The sequence below is a fragment of the Periplaneta americana genome, chromosome 15 (assembly GCF_040183065.1).
Source record: "Periplaneta americana isolate PAMFEO1 chromosome 15, P.americana_PAMFEO1_priV1, whole genome shotgun sequence".
Taxonomy (NCBI): Eukaryota; Metazoa; Arthropoda; class Insecta; order Blattodea; family Blattidae; genus Periplaneta; species Periplaneta americana.
In genome coordinates, this window is record NC_091131.1 from 7,557,115 (window position 1) to 7,570,435 (window position 13,321).

Consider the following 13,321-nt stretch of genomic DNA (forward strand, 5'->3'; position numbering starts at 1 on the left):
TTTTGTTAAGTGACCTAAGTTCTGAACTGTCAGTCAAGTTACAGCGAGCTCAAAATATGTGCGTCAGATACGTGTGCAACATCCGACGATATGATCACGTATCACCGTCCTTCGCAAGTCTCTCGTGGCTCCAACTTAAAGAACGCAGAACTTTACACTCTCTGTCTTTACTCTTTCGAATTCTGCACACCTCAACACCAAATTACCTTTCGTCTCGTTTCTCTTATCTATACTCTAACCACGACGTAAATACCAGATCACTTATCTGTGGCACGCTAAATATACCTCTTCATAGAACATCTTGTTATTCCTCATCTTTTACAATATCCACCTCGCGTCAATGGAATTCCTTGTCACAAAGTATTAGGGGCTGCAAGACAACAAACACCTTTAAGAACAGCTTAAAAGATAACCTTATTAGCATTTCACTCCAATCATACTGATTTTAACTATCACTGACTACACTGTTACTTTTTTCTTTAGACATCATCCTGATTGTGCTGTATTTTCAAAACTGTCTCATAATAATCTCTTTCTATTATCTAATATCATTTGAAATATATTAACATTCTATGCATTCTAGTTTAATTCTGCTACACAGTTTATTTCAGTGTTTAATTAATAGTTCATAGTATTTTGTTGTTTAATTCGTAAATAACTCTTGTATACATGTAACTCTCATCTAAATCAAATTGTTGAATTCTTTGTAAGTTCATGCATATGTATATACACTTTTTGCTGGTTGAGTGGAAGAGAAGGCCTTACGGCCTTAACTCTGCCAGCTAAAATAAATTATTATTATTATTATTATTATTATTATTATTATTATTATTATTATTATTATTATTATACCACCCCTTAAAACACATACTACTCTAAATCACCCTGTATCTATGAACAGAGTCTTGGATTCCGAGCATTATGTTGTTTAGGGACGGACAACGAAGCATAAGAAGAAGTTCTTCTATTACAGCTAATTGTCCAGAAAGAAATAATCAATTTAAATGGTACGACACACACGCAAGCGAAAGCTGTTGCTCTGGCGCGCGTCCTGTGAGCAGGCCGGGAAGCTGGGGCGGGGTTACTCGGCGTCACTGTCCCCATTTGCACGATTCGTGGAAGCGCTGTCAGCTCTGGGATACAGGGGACTCTTCTGTGAGGTCTCGAACTCGCGCACTAACGGTGCGCGGCTCGCTCGGGTTGTTGAACTCTGCTCCACCAGGGGGCGCGCGGGATGCAGGCCACTTTTTGTTGCGAAGATGCCCGAGCATGATCACGGGGTTCAGACAGCCAGCCCATCGCCCAAATGAGAAAAGTTAATTTTTGTTGGAATGCCACAATTTCATTACCATAGTGCCGCACCGTTAGCCCTCTCATACCGGAGACCCGAGTTGAGATCTCGGCGAGTGCAAGCTGCCGAGGACAGTGCTGAAGCAGGCTCCCTCAGAGCACCGTCGTCGCCACTCCATTCCTCCTGCGTTTACTGCCATCTTACGAATCCTAGCGGCATGTTGTTAATAATGCTGAGTTCTTGGCAATTAAGCCATTAACTCTCTTGCTCTTCAATATTTCCCACACACAGTGGGTTTAGAGGAAAGGGCTGGACATTGCTGAAGATGAGTCTGATCCATTTCTTTCCGAAGACTGCACAATGGACAAAGTGGTGAAGAAATAATTTAAATTTTGTCCAAGTGTTTTGACCGTGTTCCGAGACTGTCATTCAACAACCGTGATCGAAGAAATTGACCATATCAAATGTTTAACTACTGTCGAAGAGTTTATTTTCATTTCACCTATGTTCGTAATCTCTGACATTCGTCAAATACAAAATGGGATTTTGATAACAAAATAGTTGGACAATTTTATTATTACCCAACTGGCAATCTTGAATAAATTGCGTGTTTCCCGATATTTCTTTTGATGGTATTAAAAAAGAACGCGTATTTTCCGATTTTCCCTTTCATGGTATTAGAAAGGAAGTGACATCGAAAAGAAAGTGTGTTTTCTGATATTTCTTTTGATTACATCGAAAACAAAAGTTTTTTTCCTATGTTTCTTTTGATGGTATAAAAAAGTGTGTGTTCCGATATTTCTTCTGATAACATCGAAAAGAAAGTCTGTATTTTCCGATATTCCTTCTGATGACATCGAACCTAAATCTATTTTCCGATGTTCCTTCTGGTTACATCGAAAAAAAGTCTGTGTTTTTCGAGGTTTCTTCTGATGACATCGAAACAAAGTCTGTGCTTTGTTTCTTCTGATGACATCGAAAATAAAATCTGTATTTTCCGATGTTCCCTCTGATGATATCGAAAAGAAAGTCTGTATTTTCCTATGTTCCTTCTCATGACATCGAAAAGAAAGTCTGTGTTTTCCTATCTTCCTTCTGATGACACCGAAAAGAAAGTCTGTATTTTTCGACGTTTCTTCTGTTGACATCGATAAGAAAGTCTGTTTTCCGATCTTTCTTCTGGTGACATTGAACAGAAAGTCTGTATTTTCCTATATTCCTTCTCATGACATCGAAAAGAAAGTCTGTATTTTCCTATATTCCTTCTCATGAGATCGAAAAGAAAGTCTGTATTTTCCTATATTCCTTCTCATGACATCGAAAAGAAAGTCTGTGTTTTCCGATCTTCCTTCTGGTGACACTGAAAAGAAAGTCTGTATTTTCCTATATTCCTTCTCATGACATCGAAAAGAAAGTCTGTGTTTTCCGATCTTCCTTCTGGTGACACTGAAAAGAAAGTCTGTATTTTCCGATATTCCTTCTGCTGACATCCAAAAGAAAATCTGTGTTTTCTGATCTTCCTTCTGATGACTCCAAAAAAGTCTGTAGCCGATTTTCCGATGTTCCTTCTGATGACATCGAAAAGAAAGTCTGTATTTACCGATGTTCCTTCTGATGACATCGAAAAGAAAGTCTGTATTTACCGATGTTCCTTTTGATGACATCGAAAAGCCTGTATTTTCCAATCTTCCTTCTGATGACATCGAAAAGAAGTCTGTGTTTTCCGATCTTCCTTCTCATGACACCGAAAAGAAAGTGTGTATTTTACGATGTTCCTTATGATGACATCGAGAAGAAAATGTGTGTTTTTCGATATTCATTTTGTGTTTAGTAAGACACTGATAACATTTTTCGTTATTTCTGCAAATATACTTTTTGTGTCGTTTGTGCTTATATAAATCATATGAAGATACGTTTTGCAATGAAAGTGACAAAGATTTTGCCATATGAAGTAATTAAGTCGTATGCTAAGTATGTATGGGTGGCAATGATTTATTTAATATTTTATTTAACGACTGTATCAACTGCAAGGTTATCTAGCTTCGACAGAATTTGTGACTATATTTGGCAGATAAGTTCGAGTATTCGCCATGGAAATACGTGATATTCGCCTTACAATTGTGAAAAACCGAAGCAGGTAATGAGCTAAAGCAGGATTGGAACACACGCCCATGCACGGTCTCGGAGCAGCTACCGGCCGATCTACACCGGTGAGGGTGGCAGTGAAAGGAATGTATTTTCTGCTGTGGGTACCGTTAGGAATAAAGAGAAAACCGTTTAGCTATGATACGCGAGATGCTAGAGGCTATCAATCGAGTTAATTTGGGTGTACGGATTACCATGAGCTTCTGATGAACAACTGTAAGATTCTAATGCAGATTCGTGGATTTTTTTTTTAATAAAATGAGTTTCCACTCTCAGAAAGGCCTGAAATAATAGTTGTGCCAGCATTCTTGTTTACAAAATCTGGAAAAAGGTTGAAGACTGCGCTTCAGAGCTTAACAATAGCACACGAGAGTACATTGTCCCTCGCTCTGCTAGACTTGGTAAAATCGTGTTGTCTGGAAGTGACCACAGCACGCGCCAGCGACTTCGCAGGCGTTGCCACGTCGCAGCCAGGTGATCTCCATCCAGCACGTCTTTCGTTAGAGATTTTCCGCGCCACTTGAATCTCCTGCTCCACCCTTCAACACAGCTCGCTTCTTCTGCCGACGCTTTGGCAGCGAGAGCCGTCGTCGGTGAAATCCCGACTTGTGACGGACGGAGCTAACTTGAATCTCAGGTTCGAGACCCGATGGCAACTAAGAAGCGACGCTATGGAAGCAATGGCAAGTGGACTAGCTTTCAGCGGTAAGCTCTTCCTCCGAAGTAGGCCTACTTTAAGCACTCTTTCCAGCTTTCTTAACTTTATAATTACCCAAATCCTTCAGAGCGAATGAGACAACTATGGCCGTGTGCATCATTCTCGAACATCTAGCCCGTTTATCAGAAATCACGGAAACATGGTTAATTCCTGACAATGATCATTTTCCTTCGATCAACTCAGTACCGTCATCTGACGGTACGCTCGCTTGAGAAGAATCATCTGAGCGCTAGGTTACCGCGTATAAAACAGCGAACGAACGCACTCTGTCAATTATCGCTTCGTTTTTGTTTGTTTTTATTTTATTTTATTGGGTTATTTTACGACGCTGTATCAACATCTTAGGTTATTTAGCGTCTGAATGAAATGAAGGTGATAATGCCGGTGAAATGAGTCCGGGGTCCAGCACCGAAAGTTACCCAGCATTTGCTCGTATTGGGTTGAGGGAAAACCCCGGAAAAAACCTCAACCAGGTAACTTGCCCCGACCGGGATTCGAACCCGGGCCACCTGGTTTCGCGGCCAGACGTGCTGACCGTTACTCCACAGGTGTGGACGTTTTTGTTTGTCGGACTGTTTCAAACATCCTCACAGTTTTCAAATAACAAGTTTCAATAATCATGGAAGAAAAAAAGAAAAGAGCACCGAACTTCTCACAGTTCGAAGTGGGAATTCTTTTAGAACTCGTCACCAATTCTGCATCCATATTACAGAATAAAAGTACTGACGGAAGTTCTCTAAGAGAAAAGCAGGCTACCTGGTTGGATTTAACCTCACAATTCAACATGAGTTATACGTGTTTACATAATTCCACATAATTTGTAACGTAATTTATACAGTGATTATTTCATATTAATAATAATAATAATAATAATAATAATAATAATAATAATAATAATTGGGAAAATTTCAGTATGCGGATACCTCACTGACAATTATCTTGAAATAGGCTACTAAAAAGAGCAGATTTGTATGTGTTTGTCGAATGCTCATCATCTTGCTTACGAAAAGACACATTTCAGTGCCAATAACTTATTTGGGAAAATTTCAGTACACGGATACCTCACTGACAATTATCTTGAAATAGGCTACTAAAAAGAGCAGATTTGTATGTGTTTGTCGAATGCTCATCATCTTGCTTACGAAAATACACATTTCAGTGCCAATAATTTATTTGGGAAATTTTCAGTATACGGATACCTCGCTAACAATTATTTTAAAATAATAATAACAAAAAAAATCAATCCGTCTGTGTATGTCGAATACGCATCATCATGCATACGAAAAGGAAGTTTTTAGTGCCAATTTATTTTGTGTGCACAAGGTTGGAATTTTGGAGTAAGAGGGAAAGGAAAGTATCCTTGTTCTGAAATTTATCCATTTATTTTGTGTTCACAAGGTTGGAATTTTGGAGTAAGAGGGAAAGGAAGGTATCCGTGTAATTTCTCTTAATTCAAGCGTAAATAGCCTAATTGTCCAAAACGTCATGTAGGTCCTAATAGTTTCGAACGGCAAATCTATAGCTAATAAGTGATAATCTCGCATTCTACAAAATGGTCATTTAATTTTACTATATTATTACCGGCACAGAATAACTACTTTATTATTATGTTAACAAAATTGGACAGTCAGGCCTAAATAATATTTTGTCCTCAAGTAAAGTCCCGATCTTCAAAAGCAGAAACATATGTAAAACATTAGACTATTTTGAGAAAAAAAAAATTTTTTTATTATTCATCTACAAACTTACTCTTTCTACAATAACACCAATTCTGTTATTTCCGCAGTGATTTGCGTGTTCAAGATACATCATTTCATCTTGAATTCCATCAAGTACGTCAAATCGTGCCGCCATTTTGGTTTTCTAGACTTGACCATGTTCAATTCAAGATAATCGGTCCCACACCCGTGATCAAATTTGATAATCATCAACTCGCTTGTTTAACTTTGATCGAGATTGATACTCCGCAAATTGGCGTTGAAGATGGTCAAGTGCCGACTTAACCATGGTCAAATTTTAATCGAGAATGGTGCACACGGGCAGTAGTAGGCTTGGAGCCCAAGCATATATCGATCAGTCACTCTTACAAGGACACAAGATAGGAACAAATATTTGGGTCTTTCCATTGTTTCTGTCCATGCTGTGCGCGGAGAGTTGTCTTCTTCGTCCATCTAGCTCTCGGCATTTTCTTGCAAATGAGGAAACAAGAATGCATCTTTACGATTCCTGGAAAAGGTATGCTAGAACCTGCCCCTTCCCACTTGATGTGGGTTAGGTCGTCCTTTCACCGAATAATTCTACTCCAGCCTCAGGCTGATGGCGCTGTAGTCCCCTTCCATCGCTGCCTCAGGTGCTGCAATTGGGTAATATTCTGCAGAACGGGTCCAGCTTACACTTAGGCTGCTGCAGCTAACGTTCATATAAATGGCCTTATGAAATCGGTTCAGGTAACTCAAATATATAGAGTGAACCGTAAGTAATGTCTTTAATTTCTGGGGTTATTCTTCGAAGTATTTCAAATAAAAAAGTTAAATACAGTTCTGTTCGTTTTTGGTTCCTTTTCGAGATAAAAATTGTTTTATATGAAACATTCAGAGCGTGTTTTTTTAAAGCCATTGATTTAGTTTCGAATACGCTCAGTCAATTTAAAGGCTGGTTCACAATAAACCGGAAACGAGAATCGGAATGAAAACGAAAACGGTAAAATTGTTAAAATATGTACATTTAAATGTGAGTATTCACAATTAAGGAAAAGCTTGCCGGAGCCCGGGATCGGGAACGGAGAGTTGGCCAAGTTTCAACTTTGGCGTTCACGTTTCCGATCACAGCCCGCTAGATTCATTCTATTGCCATCTAAAAGATATTTTGTCGTCGTATATTTTGTAGCAAGACCGTGACATAACCTATGCATTATTTTGTTCTGTGCTGTCCATCATGACGCAAGTTTTATTTGATGAGATTCTAATATTGAGTGTTGAGGAAAATCTTCACGTTTACGATAAGCGGCGCGCCTCGTATAAAGATGAAGGAGAATACGTGGCTTTCAATAGCTGCATCTTTGAACACCGATCGTAAGTGAATCATATTTTATTACTGTATTGGTTGTATTACACACAACATATTCATGCTTCAATTGAATAACTACTGTTGTGTTCATTTTTGTTCTATTGCAAATGTTTCTTCTCTAATTATTTTACGTTATGGTAGACTTAAAATAGGTTGTGATAATAAAGATGCATGGGCATATTTATAGTACTGTACCTAATGAAATGTTTCAGTTGAAATTTCGAAGTTGGTTAACCTGTGTTTATGTTGGCTGCCTTGTACTCATGAGAGAACGCCATTGGTCAATTATACACAAATAACATCAGAATGCGTAATATCGACTTTACATATCGTTATTGACATGCATATCGATATGCATAGTCGTCTACGTTCTCGGTTTATTGTGAATAAAAAATTTTCATATTCACGTCCTCTGCTTCTCGTTTTCATTCTGGTTCTCGTTCCCGGTTTGTTGTGAACCAGCCTTAAGAGATAATAACAAATAATTGAAAGAACTTTAGTTTTGTCTTTTAAGGCACACTAGGACTGAATTTTTGGCCAAAATGATAAAAATAAATATTTTTTTTACATAAATAATTTATCTTATAGGCCTACATTTGTTTAACATCCTGTCCTATATTTAGTCTCCGTCTACTACTTTTAAAGGTCTGGCGACCAATTTTAGAATGTCACATCCACCAAAAATTACGTTTTCCCAAAACTACGTCTTTGTTCAATAATAAAGTACCTCGCGGCTTCCATTTGCTCCGATTTCCATGAAACTTTGAAAGAATACTCAGCACAAAGCTGTGCATGGAATCAGCTCTTCACTGAAAACTTTTCATGGTATGGATTTCTAACTTCTAAAAATTAAAGAAAAATAATCAAGCAAAAATTGTAATTTGTAAGAAAACTTTTAACTCCTGAACCAATTCTCAAATTTAAAAATCCATGCGTAGCGTGAAATGTAAGTTCTTCGTATAAGATTTTTAAAAACAAAAACAATTCTGAAGCCGTCAGGGATGTTTTGAATTTACGCATAATTTACTATCATCAAAATACATGCAAATTAATATCTAAGGAACTAATGAATGAAACTTGATTAAATTTGGTACTGTATTTAAACGTACAGACACAATAAACTCACCGAATTTGAAAGAAATTAATAAAAAACTTTAAGGGGAGGCAGAGGTGAAATTTTCGAACAAAACTGAAGAAAAAATGAAAATTTGTTTTTTTTTCAATTTTTATTATCTTTATTTTCATATTCCGATGTTAGTTTTTGATTTTGTGCCCTTTAAAAGTATGAAATTAAAACCAAGATAACTGTATTACTATACCTATTATTCCCATAATAAACTAATACTTATCATTATTTATATATCTTCTCTGAACATATAAATAAAAAGAAATATTAAAAATTTTTTACAATATGGTGAATGGAGCATTTTATATCAAACTATATAAAGTTTTATAAAATTATTAATACTTACAGAACTATTGTACTTAGAAAGTTGAAACTTGGTATGTCCATTACTAATAATATACTTAGTACCAATGATCAATTTCAAACAAATCGGATAAATTTTGTGGATTTTGAAATATTCACCTCTGCCTCCCCTTAAAAGTTTCGAAACTCAGTCCCAGTGTCCCTTAAATCTGCAGAAATTTGATGCAACCAAATGTAACACTAAAAAATTTTGCACAACGAAAAGTTACATTTGTTCTGATTAAATTTATGCACATTTAATTAAAGGACAAAACAAAAATTATTTCAAAGCTAAAATTAAATCAATAGCTTTCCCAAAACACGCTATGATATATTTCATATAAAACAATTTTTATCTCGCAAAGGAAGCTAAAATGAGCAAAAGTGTATCAAATTTTTTGTTCGAAATATCTCAATGAAAAACCCCTAAAATTAATGACATTACTTAAGGTTCACTCTGTATATTGTGGAGGAACAAATTTATAATGCTCAAGAGGTACAGCCTGAAGTTTTTTCATTATTACTGTAGTAGGCCTACCCCATATACAGAGTGTTCGGAATATATTTGCCCAAAAAATTAGGGTGAGAAAAGGGACCAAAAGTACGATAAAGGTTCCAGGGTCCTGCGCTGCTTTTCCAGGATCTATAGAGCCTCATAGTGAGGCTTGGTATACCCGAAGGTTGAATAACCACACCTAGGAATTCACTGTATTTCGCTACACTTTACCATCACTACAGCTTTTTACACTAACTAGAAAATGTACTCTACTCACCCGGTAGCCCTTATCGCCGGCTCCGCCATCTTCGCCACTTGCTCCCTTCTCCCCTTTGGGGCCCGGCGGTCCCTCGGGCCCGATGTCTCCGGGATAGCCCTCACTGCCCCTGAGGCCGAACACGCCAACCTCTCCAGGGAGGCCCTTTATGCCGGTGCAGTCGCATTTGTACGCGCCCACACATCCTTTGCAAGCCTGCAACACACAAAAGGTAACATAATTAACAAACAACTTTAACACTGCACACACCAAACAACACCATGGGCAAAATCAGCACTTGCGAACATTCTACGTTACGTCATTGTTCCATGCATGAATCTTAATACGGGGACATCATTTTATTTTTGCTTCAATTTTTATTGTACCTGAGTTTTTTAATGTACTTCACTCCCACCCCTTCTACTAATGAAGTTCAACCGTCCTCCACACAGATCCAAGACCGCATATACAGTCATAGTAGCCTTACGGTCATAGTCAACAGTACGTTCCAAAAATATGTTCGCGTTTTCCAGTGACGAAAGAGCTTTCAATATTGAATCATTTTCGCACAGGTACTGTCGTCCATTTGCCTACGTCGTATCCCGGTTTCCCCCATCAGCTTTTATTCGCCAGCTAGTGGCTGGGCTGTCTTAGCTCTTTTCTGAGAACATTAATTTCTGTTACGAATTGGACGTCTACGTAATATTATACAACTGTTTAAAATAACTTAAATAAAAAAGCCTCGTTAAGTAATTAACTGTCACGTGATTTCCCCCCTTTCTACGACCCTACGACATAACCACTTGGACAGAGAGTAGATAGTATGTCTGAGTGATTTTATCTTTTCGGATCGGGCAGAAGTGAAGATTGAATTTACAGTACGTAAAGTACTCTTTTATAGAGTAGGCACAGAATTATTTCAACATGAGTTACTAGTACGAAGGACGAAACTGGTAATTGGGATTAGGTACAATAGTTTGTAGTGCGATAATATGCACATTAGAACTGAAGCCTGTATCGAAGTGAACGGCCACCATTTTGCAAAATGTGTTTAAATATCCATATTATGATTATTTCTCAATTTCACTTCATTCTCTATATTGTACGCTAATGTGCTGTAGACAGTATAATATACACTGCATAATGAATACGTCTACATGGACAGCTCAGTTCGTGAGTAAAAACACTCATTGTTAATACTGTACTGTATTTTTTGATTAAACAAAAACCTAATGAAAATGATCAAACTCAAAAGCGCAATATCTCCTAGTTTACGTAAATGGATGAACTACTTTTCTTTCCTCCTATACCTAGTAAAGTGATTTGTTTGTATATTACGCCAGTATCATCGAACTCCAGTCGTGGAAGGGGGTAGCAAACGGCGTTGATTCAGAGGTATAGGCAAGTTAATATTAAAAATGTTAGTAAAAATAAAATGATGTCCCTGTATATGTAGGAGCGCCAGCAGCGAATTTTATTAATGCATAATCCCTCGACATTGTTAAATAAAAGGAAGTTCGAATTCTTTCTCGTTTTTTCACATAATATTAAGCTAAAAAAACTGAAATGTAAACTTCATTATATTATTTCGAATAAGAATTTTCATGTATTGTATCGCTTAACAAAAATCAGTTAAGTAAAATTTCGCAAAAAGTATTTGACCCTTTTATTGCTTGCGTTTTTTTAAAGGAAATCGGTTTAACAATTCATTTAATTTTGTTAAGAATTAGCTCAAGCGTTAGATCGGTGAAATTGCCTTTTTTTCATAGGTAAAATGTGGAAATAAAGCACCTTAAAACACACCCGCTCACGTATAAAATGCAGCACATAAAATAAGTGAAAACATTTAAAATTTATATATTCATTATATTGTGCGCCCCAAAAATAAACCAACGAAATTCTCTGCAATGTGGTCCACTTAAAAGAAAAGATTTCAATCTTCTAACTGAAATACTTCTTGAGATATGAAATGAACATGAGTTGTGATTAGGCAGTGTGTTGGTGTAGACTGTAGATAATAGTATTACGTTTATTACCTGGCATCGAACAGCTCAACTTCTGACATGCCGCGTAAACACTGCCTAATCACTCTTGAGTTATGTTGAGTTTGCATAATTTCACCTATTAAAACGTGGAAATCAACTAAGCAAACAGAAGCAAAACATCGGGAATATCTTCCCCCCCTCCCACAAAAAACGTAGTTTTTCCCTTCTTTCGACTTTTCAGAGATTGTTTAACTTTCATTATTGGAACTGGACTTTAACACGTTCACGGAATAATAATTTGAAAAAATATATATTAAAATATAAATGTTTGAATTTCACTGGCATATTTCTTTACTCTATGGCTACTAGCACAATCAATTTATCGGTCCATTTTGAGACACCCTGTATACATCTTTAATATAAGTTCGCAATTTTACATGTTTTAGTGCCTTTTTGCTTGTTCCTTTTTAATGTCTTAAGTGCCTACATGATCGAGCACTAATTGTTTCAAGGTAAAGATAAAGTTGAAGGTCCGCGTACACATACTGCTGAGGAGCATAGAAAGGAGGGAGGTAGAATTCCATGCTTCTTGACCTCTCGGCACAAGATGGAGGGTATGTGATGAGCAAGGAGCGGATTCTTATGTAATTAAATATTCTTTTTGCGTGTGATAAAACACAATTAACAAAGTTAAAAATTTTGAACGTGAAGTTTCAAGTTTAAAACTCGAATTTTATTTCACATAAAAACACATATTTTCACAAAAAAGTTATGTAAATACATATTTTCAGGAAATCTATTATAAACACATAAATCTTGGAAGTTTTTTTTTAATTAAATAATTTTTTACAAGAACTTTTAAATATTTTAAAACTAAATCAATTATGTCACTCAGAAATACGTTAGCCTATCTTTTTAAGAATTATTCTTGGTTGCTTCGTGTTTCTAAGCGCTGTGTGGTGCATCCGTGATCCATTTCTGTAATAGTATCGCATCAAGTTCTGAGAACTGGTAGGCAGCATATCAGTGTTATTATTAGAGAATAAATTAACATGGACAAGAAGGAGATATCTTGCAACACATAATTAGGAATGTTTATTGTTGCTGAAGATGATTTCATTCCACGCTTTGTTTGTGAAACACAACAGATAAGAGCTCGGGTATGAACATTATTTCATTTAAACAAATCTCTCCCCCCTCGCTCATGTCTATCAAGTAAGGCAATATACCTTGTTGTGATTCCCTGTTATCGGGCTTCGTCAATGGATATCCTTCAAGATATACTGAAAGAAGCTTGTTTAAAAAACGATTTGGCTTTCCTATTAGCAAATCTAAGCGTTTTGTGTGACACCATAAAAAACTCTAAACATCCAAAAACCTGTTGTCTGAAACAGGGAGGTGCGTGCCGTGGAAATTAAACTAGACTCGCTACCAGGTTCAGAAGTACAAGTACTAAGGGACAAATTCCAGAATATGTTTGGGAAAACAGTGTATATAAAAAAATGTGTAAAGTTGCTCAAGTATTGGAGGGTGTGTCTGTAGGTGAAATTGACGGTGTTTGTGTTTGTGACATTCCTCTCTTTAAATATGCACGTCTGACGTCCTGTGATGTGGAAAGATCGTTTTCACAGTATAAGTCGTCGTTCAGAGATAATCGGCATGCATTTGTGATGGAGAAGTTGGAGATGACCTTTGTTGTTCACTGCAATTCTCGGCCAACTACTAGCGCTCAAGTGTGGTTGGTGAGTACCTAGTAACATTTTTTTTCAAGCTAAGTAAGGTATTTTTGTCATATTTGCAAAAAAATATTTTCTTATTTTTAGCAAATATTTTCGTACTTTTTAGTACATAAAAATAAATATATTTAAATTTTTTAGCACATAAAAATCCGCTCCC

General features: G+C 36.7%; 1 protein-coding gene across 2 annotated transcripts in view; it reads right to left on the bottom strand.

Moving 5' to 3' along the window:
- The window catches only part of LOC138714606 (collagen alpha-5(IV) chain-like), a 291,605-nt gene that overhangs the window by 127,709 nt on the left and 150,575 nt on the right, over window positions 1-13,321 (bottom strand). For both annotated transcript variants that reach the window (XM_069846628.1, XM_069846627.1), the window contains exon 2: window positions 9,462-9,656. In XM_069846628.1, the coding sequence (XP_069702729.1) occupies window positions 9,462-9,656 (195 nt within the window). The remainder of the gene's footprint in view (window positions 1-9,461; window positions 9,657-13,321) is intronic.